Raw genomic sequence first — 9,811 nt, forward strand, 5'->3', positions numbered from 1 at the left:
TATCCCACTGCTGGGAATATACCCAGAGGAATGGAAATCATCAAGTCGAAGGTATACCTGTTCCCCAATGTTCATCGCAGCACTCTTTACAATAGCCAAGAGTTGGAACCAGCCCAAATGTCCATCATCGGATGAGTGGATACGGAAAATATGGTATATCTACACAATGGAATACTACTCAGCTATAAAGAATGAAATACTGCCATTTGCAATGACATGGATGGACTTAGAGAGAATTATATTAAGTGAAACAAGTCAGGCACAGAAAGAGAAATACCACATGTTCTCACTTATTGGTGGGAGCTAAAAAATAAATAAATAAATTCACACACACACACACAAAAAGTCAGGGGGGGAAGAAGATATAACAATTGCAGTTTCTTGAAGTTGATATGACAAGCATACAGAAAGGACATTGTTGGGGGGGAGGGGGGAGATGGAGAGAGGTTTCAGTAATGGGCCATAATAATCAACCACATTGTATATTGACAAAATTAAATTAAATTAAATTAAAAAAAAAACAGAAAAACAAAGAATAATAAACCAAAATTACCTGACAAGGAAAAAAAAAGAGTAAAGAATGGCCAAGAAATTGACTAAACAGGTCATTTAAAACAGCTGTTCCCATCTCTACTGAGCACGAAACTAAGGGGCAGGATGGTATTATAGAAAAGCTACACAGTGTAAATGGCCCTAGATCATGGACCAGAGAACTTGGATTTTAATATTAGTTGTGACCCAGACTGGGTGTTCCCAAGTTGCTCTTCCTCTGAGGACCTCATTTTCCTCAACCACAAAATGAAGTGATGGGCCACTGTCTTCTCCAGTTCTTCGCAAAGCAAACAGTCCACGATCTTGTAACTCAGTGGCTGTAAAATAAACTTAGATGAGACACAAGGAAGAACCTCCCTCTTAAGAGAGATTAAACCCAACAAACAAGGAAGAAGGTGGGCCTTTGGGTCCCTGCGTGATTGGCCAATGTAGCACTGGCATTCGTGAGGCTAGGGAACAACACTGGAGAGCAATTTCCTTCCAGCAACATGATTCCAGAAGAAATGAATTCCCTTGCTGCCTGCAGGTTGCATCCCTCCAGTTCAAGGAATAACCACACAATACAGTAAACCAGGTAATTTCCTTCATTCAAAAAGAAAACAGCAGAACTAAAATTAAGAAAGAAAGCTATAATTACCAAGAGAGTCTTTGTTAGGAAATGTTGAGCTTGTCTGAGTTTCCACATCACAACTCTCTTTAGCCTGATGGTATTCTGCCAATTCTCTTAAAAACTGCAGAAGAAAACCTAAAAAACACAATGTATAGTTTTGTTTCAGAACTTTCTTTCATTCAAGCATTGCTCAGTCATTGTTTATACAATCTTGATTTTATAACATTATCATTTTTTACATTATTAGCTTTACTTTTGAGAATAATTTCTGAGGAAAGGTCTTTTCAAGCATGATACAAAAAGGAATAAGGAGAAATATTTGTCAATCTAACTACATAAAAAATTTAAACTTATATATAGCATGAAATAAAGTCAAAAGGCAAATGATACACTGGAAAAAATATCAGCAATACTTGTAATATGCAGAGAGAGGAATAATTTTCATTATATCAAAGAGCTCTTACAAAGCGGTAAAAGAAGACAAAAAAATGGGGAAAGACATTGACTAACAGTTCACAGAAAAAAATGTCAAACATGAACAAAATTTTTAAATGTTGAATAAACATGAACAAAATCATAAATAAATTAATACTACAACAGAGAGACCATATTTTCCCTATAACACTGCTAAAATTAAAACTTTGATAATACTAAGTGTTAGAAAGGGAGTGGGGATATACGCATGCTCATTCAGTTGGGAGGGAGATTTGTTAGTGCTTATGTATATACAAATGCCCTTGAACCTGTCTTTCCACTTCTGTGAATTCACACAGCTATACTTTCACAAGGGCACAAAGGGTGCACACTGCAAACTGATTGCTTCTAATGGCAAAAAACAAACAATAAAACAACTAAATCTCCATCAACAAGGGGTTAAATACATTCTTTAAAAATAGTTTAAATATATTGCCATAGAAAGATATATTGGTGGATTAAAAATAGCAAATTGCAAAACAGTACAATACGATCCCATTTATGATTGTGTGTGTACTTTACAAATACACAGATTTTTACACTCATAAACAAAATTCTGGAAGGATAAACAAGGAACTATTAATTCAGGTTATCAGTGGAGAGTGAGATTAGAGAACATAGGCAGAAACTGCTACTTTTCTTTCACTTTATACCCTTCTGAATAGATTAAAACTTTTTTTTTTAAACTATGAGCATAAATTATTTTGGAAATTTTTACTTTCTAGAAACATATTTGAAAGAACTGCTTCTGCATTAGCCAAGATAAAGACCTTTTTTCTTCTCTGCTGAAATTCTACTCCTGACTTTAGCTTCCCCTGCATAGGCAGAATCACATATAAACCTTACAACTTCCCTTTATGCAGACATCCTTTCCCTATTCATCAATCACATATGAGCTACTCGATGACATATCAGGAACCAGTGCGTGTAAAAGCCAAATTGCCTTGGTATAAAATTCTTAATCATAATGATTTCCCCTCCAAAATTCAAGGCCAGTCTGGTACATGTTTCATTAAAGATAACTGTTTTTTCCTTCCATAATAGCTTAGGACTTTCACATTTTTTTTCTCTTATTAACACAAAAGTTTAAGAACATATCTATGTTCACTGATTTTTCCCTAAACCAAACGTACCCCCTTCTAATCCACAAATATATATCTTTCTTTGGCTTAGGAAAGCTCTCTTCCATTAAAAAAAATACTTGATTAGTATATCCACTCTATTTGTACTGGTTGCTTTTAGGAACAATCACCCAGATGTTAGATCTTGTTCTTTATGTCTCTTCTCATGTTATTTTTATGCCTTTATCCTTTCCTTCTACATGTTGGAAGAGCTTCTCAAGTTGCTGCTAAAATCCCTTATTCAATTTTTCATCCCATCAAGATTTTTACTTCTCCTCATGGACGTATAAAATCTGTTCTTTCATTTTCATTTCTTGCAATTCTTTGTCTCACCCACCCATCTTCTCTCCTTGACCTTTTCAAGTCAGCCTGTTCTCTCCTTATACCTCTCTGCTGCTGTTATGCCAAGGCCATGTCTTATCTCCTTGTATAGAAAAGGATAAATATTTTGCATAAATTTTCAAGATCCTGCAGTAGATAATTTTCAGACATGTGCTCTTCCGCCTAAGTATTTCCAAGGTTGTTACCTTTTCTCAGTTCTGCAGTACTTTTCACAGGCCCTAATTATTTCCACTCCTCCTCCATCACCTCCCAGCACACACTCATATCTACCCCCACCCTCTAAGAAGGACTTGCCTAGTCTACTCACTTATTTAGTCAATCATTTGTTTTTATCAATACGAACTCACAAATATTTTATACTTACAGTTATAAGCCATACTTCTATTTATATAATCCAATATTTTATTTTGTTGCACAAATTGTTCCAGCTTTGGCTTTTGGGAGCTCTTTCATTGTGAATTTTTTTTAAAAGCACTTCCTTTTGTTCTGGCACTGTAAGATGCTCCAGATTCATCTTGTATATTCTGTGCTCCAGTTCTAGAATCAGCTATTTCTTCAAGGAGCCCAGGTTCCTTTTATTAAAGAATGGTTCTAGATACCAAAACTTAGTGCCCCAAATTCAGCACGAGGGGTGTACATTGCTACTGGAGTATCATTGCTTCTAGGTCCTCTCAGCTGACAGAGCCAGGAAATATATGCGTGTATACTTGCCTGTGTACATACATATCTATAAATATTTCTATATATAGCGTCTATTATCTATATTAAGCTGAACATGAGTTCACACTGATGTCTCCAACTAATACATTACCACATGGATCATTCTAGCCTCTTCCCCTTGCTTATCTATAAATTCCCACTGCAACAGTGAGAAACCTGGCTCCCAGCATCCACTACCCATTGACTTAAGTGTTTAATTCCAGTATACATACACGTACAGTGGCTTCAGAATTGTTAACCAGTCCCCCCATAGGAAATAACTATCACCTGGAGCTCAGTGGTTATGTACAGTTCCTTTTGCCTTTAGTCTTACAGTTTCTACTCATTTTCAAAGTTGGTTAGCTCAGCACCTTTCTCCCCATCCACTCGCAGTGAGTGGATTACAGTTAGATCATTTTGTCAGTCTGCATTCCATCCTGGGATCAGCTGGCCTCCTAAACTTGCATACATTTTCACTCTTTGAACTGTAAAGTTCTGTACATTTTGACGAATGCATAATGTCACATATCCACTATTACAGTATCATACAGAATACTTTCACCACCCTAAATGATTAAACGATCCCGTGTTTCACCTACTCAACCTCCCCATCCCTTCTCACCAAATCCCTGGCAACCACTGATCTGTTTATCATCTCTATAGTTTTGCCTTTTCCAGAATGTCATGCAAATGGAATCATATAAGATGTAGCCTTTTCAGACCGGTTTCTTTCAAGAACAATATGCATTTAAGATTCATTTATATTTCTGCATAGCTTGGTAGCTCATTCCTGAAAGACTGAAATGCCTTTGCACCTTTGTAAAAAAATCAGTTGACTATATTTGTGAGGATCAACTTCTGGACTCTCTAATTCTGTTCCACTGATTTATGTGTCTATTCTTTTGTCAATCACAGGTAAGGATTTTAAATTCCAGAAAACAAAAGGCCAACGTCCAAATTTTCTACCCTCATTCAAATTTTCTGCCCATCATTTTCTGGGTATCATTGTCTCTGAAAGGAAAAATTAGGGGTGGGAAGAATGGGTGAATAGAATCTAGGTGAAAAGAACATTCAACAGCTCAGCACTCCCAGAGTGTAAACATAGTTAGATAAGACCATAGGTCTCCAGTCAGGGGACAGACAACAGTTAGGGACAAAATAACTTCCTACATGTTTTCTGATGGTCTTAATCTCTTAGTTGGAAGCCATCAATTTTTAAGATCACTTTAACTTTAGCTGTCTTATTGTTAGCAAAGGGTACTACCCAAATTTTGGCACTTGGATGCCTGACAAATCGGCTACTTATAGTTTTTCTAACTTCCAGAAATTTTACTGGAATGCTAGGTAAAGATGGTAAGGGCTGTTAGACAGATGTCTTTCTGAACCAGAAACATTTAAAAAAGACTTAAAACGTTTAAAGGTAAAATACTATTTTTAAGGATAATTTACTTATAATAAGTAGAATATTGCTTAATATCCCTTTGAGCCCTAAACCTAAATTTCCTTCTGAAATAATAGTTAAGCAGCAGATACTAGCTATCTACTTGAGACCTGTGCTGTCCAATATGGTAGCCACTATTCCCATGTGGCTAATTAAATTCAGACTAAACTAAAAATTCAGTTCTTCAGTTACACTAGCCACATTTCAAGTGCTCAATGGCTACATGAGGCTAGTGACTACCACCTTAGACAACACAGATATAGACATTTCCATCATCACAGTTATATTGGACAGCATTACTTTAGGGTACAGAATACAGAACCATTTACCATACTGAATTTCAGTAGGGATAATCTATTTTGCAGGCATCCCAGAATGTCTTGTGATCCAATTTACTTATCCTCTACTAACATTACTCCCAAGAGACCTGCAAATTAAGTCACAAACTAATAGCTGGCAGAAAGTAGGTACTCGAATGTTTGCTGAATTAGTTCTGAATGAATGAACGCATACATGTCCTATACAGATGGCAGCAGTGCTGGCAACAGACAAGATGCAAGAGCGCACCAACACAAAAGGACCATTATATAATGTCACAGATTATTTAAAGAGACCTAAGAATAACTGTGCATCAAAGACAAGTTGCCAGCTTATTTATGTTCATGCTACAAAGCCCATCATCAAATCTAACCCACAGTCTGGCAACCATGGTAGTTATGGACTCTATGAAAGGTGATTATTGAGGCCAAAATTCAGGCAATTAATCAGGTCTGTATAAACACTTAAGAATAAAAAATATATATAACACATTACTGAACAGATATTTCATTCTTTAAGCAAATACTAATACATTTAATACTCTATAAATTATACTTGAAGGAGATACCTAGGATACAAAGATACTTGGCCTAAATGTTGTTAGTTTTTTTGTGAAATGTTCCAAATTGTGGATATTTTTACAAAGAATATCTTTCAATCTGTTCGTAGGGCTCTTGACACTGTCTGTAGTTTTCTTATTTGAGTATCTAACTTATTAAAAAGATTGAAATATGAGGAAAATGACCTGCATTTGTCAGAATGACAGATGAACTGTTGTTTATTTAAAAAGGTAAGGTAAAAAATAAATAAAATAAATTTTTTTAAAAAGGTAAGGTATGGTTAGCAAGGAAAATCAAATTATTTAATTCAAAATAAATTTCCTTCTCTTCCACCTAAAAATTATTAGCTTCATACTTTTATACGAAAAAGCACACCCAAAAATGTTGTTATTCTTTACAAAGGTAAAGGTTCCTACCTTTTTGGTTTTCTTTGCCAAATCCTGAAATCTGTTAAAAGAAAATATTTCACCTTTATTCAACTATTCAGTTATAATTAACAAACCAAAGCAGGTTATGAAAACTAAATAATCCTACCAGTGATTTGTAGAGACTGGATGAAGGGTTGATTTTAATGAGTGGTAATAGATCCTGCATAGTAAATACCTTAAGAAAAAAAGATATAATTAGGTAGACATATTTTTATATCAATGTTTAAATGATAAATTAGGGGATGTTTCTAAATATGACATTAAGAATCATGTTTCAGATTAAATAAGATTATAACTATGCTAATAATGCAAAGTTGAAGCTCTTCCTTATACTGTTAGATACATTATGATAAACATATTGAGGTCGAAAGGATAAAATACATTTCTTAATCATGTAATTAACCTCCAAATATTTCACATCAAAGATAATATGCCTGACAGAAATGACAGAAATGGTAATGCCTTACAGATGACACTCAAATATCTGATGAACCAATGAATATATGAGTGAGTTCTAGGGTCTTTCAATTACAATTACTTTTTTAAAGTACTCACTGTTTAAAAATGTAAATAAGAGGGGCCAGCCTATGGCTCCCTTGGGAGAGTGTGGTGCTGATAACACCAAGGCCATGGGTTCGGATCCCTATATAGGGATGGCCGGTTTGCTCACTTGGGAGATCGTGGTGCTGACAACACCAAGTCAAGGGTTAAGATCCCCTTACTAGTCATCTTCTAAAAAAATAAATAAATAAAAATGTAAATAAGGTTAGAGATTGGCACTGATAACACCAAGGTCAAGGATTCAGATCTCCATACCAGCCAGCTGCTAAAAAAACCTAAATTTTTACTGTCCTTACAACTATGAATGACTAAGGTACACCTAAAATATTTTTAAACAGACATTTTGGGTAGCTACGCTTAAGATATAATTCTACTAGAGTATGCATCATTTACTATTTCTACTCTGAGAACACTGATATAATTTGTTTTCAATTGATTTTTCTTTAAAAAAATATTCTGCATGGCATTTTATATTAGTAGAAATCATTAAGTGTATGAACTAGATTAATTACTCCTATAATAATTATATAATTGACCACTACTTTCACAATAAGCAAAATTGTGATATGCATAATTAGAAAGTTGGAGAATGATGGAGCAAAAATGAATTCCTAATGTTGATAAATAAAATTTGGTTGTTAATGAAGAAATAAAGTATATTTAAATTTCAAGTATTCATTCAAATACTAATGTTCTTGTTTCCTTAAAACTTTGAAATATGAAACTTGTGAACAACTATAGACAAAACAGAGTAAAGACATAGAGACAACACCAAGAGTGAACTGTAATGTAAACTACGGACTTTGGGTGATAATGATCTATCAATGTTAGTTCATTGACTGTAGCAAATGTACCACTCCGGTATGGGATGTTGATAGTGGAGAAAGCTGTCGCAGCAGTGGGAGGGCAGGATATGATAACTCTTTGTATTTTCCACTTAATTTTGTTGTGAACCTAAAACTGCTCTGAAAAAATAAAGTCTATTAAAAAAACACACATATGGAAAGTTTGCCATACTGCCTTTAAAATAATAAAGTGTGACTAATGTGTTCAACAGTGATGGTGAAGAAATATAGTTAAAATAATTAGAGAAGTAGTAAAACATAAAATGTGTTGTAATATTTGAGAACTTTACATATATCTTAAAGTTACATATTTCTCACTTCTCTATGTTATTACAAAGAGGAGAAATATCTGAAAAGACTGTGGCATAATAAAAAGAGCAAACTTTAGAGATCTAGATTAACTGTCCTGCATTGCCACTTACAAGTTACATGACCTTGGCCAAGTCACTTCACCTCTCCAGAGTGTAGTTCCTATCTGTAACACACGTAACACCTGCAGTGTGCGTAGCACAGTGCCAAACTCACAGCAGACATTGAGCAGAAATGGTAGTTACACATCCTGTTAGACTACATGAAATGTAAGATCAATTGTAGCTCTAAATTATTTGGTGATTCTATATATTACTGTTTTACAAAAGAAGTGAGATACCAAGGAGTTTACTACTCATTTGTTATATAACAAATATATTGTGTGCAGGCGTGACATGAATTTAAAGATGAATGAGAAATGGACCTAGCTAAACAGCACTTATCTATTATGCAGCACTTTACAATCATCAGAGAAAGAAACTTAACAGAAACATCAAAAACAGAAAAAGACTTTCTTTACCTTTTCTTTTTCCAAACCACTTTCCGGAAAGAAAACAGAAAGTGAATATTCATAGCCACATCTTTGTAAGTGATCTGCCACTAGAGAGTTAGAGGCACCTATTAAGAGGGTGCTCCCTTCCACTGAAAGGGACTGAGGTTGTAGTTCTCCACACAATGCAGGGTGCATCAATTCATGAATCAGCTGCTTTCTGAGGTGGGTCTAGTGCAAAAAATAAAATAAATAATAATAATAAAGAAAGAAACACAAAAGACAAAATTTTCAGCAGGATTGTTTCACTAGAGATATGCACAGATTTGTCACGTTAATTGGAATCCTTCCTCTTATTTCCAGTATGGTTCTAGATCCATGGCCAAAAGTTAGAAACCTTCCCCTGCATACTTCGTCTTACCCTGTGAGACAAGCAGCCCAGTGGGTTCTGGAAAAAGCTTTCTTTCCCCAGCTTCCAAGTGACCTGGTGGTTAGCCAGACCGCTGGTGGACTCTAACTTCATTTCCCTAAGAACCATTTCAGCAGCTATGTTTGTGCTATCAAGTATAAGAGAAAATTCTGCCAGTTCATCACACCTCTGTGAACTGTTGGAGGATATGAAAATAATACTGGGTCAAACCAGTTTATTGGCATACTGATCAAAATAAAGTTGGGTTCCCAAAAGAGAAATAACACATGCAAGACAGAAATTAGTATACCCAAAGAAGGCTTATTAAGAATGCACTTTCACATAGAGTATTTATATCTCAGGACATAAGTACGTACAATAATTTTCTCACATTTTATAAATGAGGAAATTAAGGCTCAAAGTGGATAATTTTCTCAAGGTTACAACACTAGCACTATTATTCATTTGGGTTTTAAGAAAATCTCCTACATCAGACTACTAGATGTCTGTTTTAATCTATTTTACATATGATTTGGAAACATACAATTGGGCTGAGCTTACGAGTATGCTGCTTAGATTTGTGGGGTTCAGGGCCGGCCCGGTGGCGCACTGCTACAGTGCGCCGCTTGGGAGCGCGGTGGCGCTCCCGCCG

The 9,811-nt window shown here is 35.2% G+C and overlaps 1 protein-coding gene across 5 annotated transcripts in view; it reads right to left on the bottom strand.

Annotated features, from left to right (window-relative positions):
• Positions 1-9,811, bottom strand: part of OFD1 (oral-facial-digital syndrome 1) — a 36,898-nt gene that overhangs the window by 23,180 nt on the left and 3,907 nt on the right. For all 5 annotated transcript variants that reach the window (XM_008571949.1, XM_008571948.1, XM_008571950.1 and 2 more), the window contains exons 3-6: positions 8,781-8,981; positions 6,652-6,720; positions 6,534-6,564; positions 1,190-1,297 (exon numbers count right to left, since the gene is read on the bottom strand). In XM_008571949.1, coding sequence (XP_008570171.1) covers positions 1,190-1,297; positions 6,534-6,564; positions 6,652-6,720; positions 8,781-8,981 — 409 coding nt within the window. The remainder of the gene's footprint in view (positions 1-1,189; positions 1,298-6,533; positions 6,565-6,651; positions 6,721-8,780; positions 8,982-9,811) is intronic.

Source organism: Galeopterus variegatus, unplaced genomic scaffold, assembly GCF_000696425.1.
Source record: "Galeopterus variegatus unplaced genomic scaffold, G_variegatus-3.0.2 Scaffold738, whole genome shotgun sequence".
NCBI lineage: Eukaryota > Metazoa > Chordata > Mammalia > Dermoptera > Cynocephalidae > Galeopterus > Galeopterus variegatus.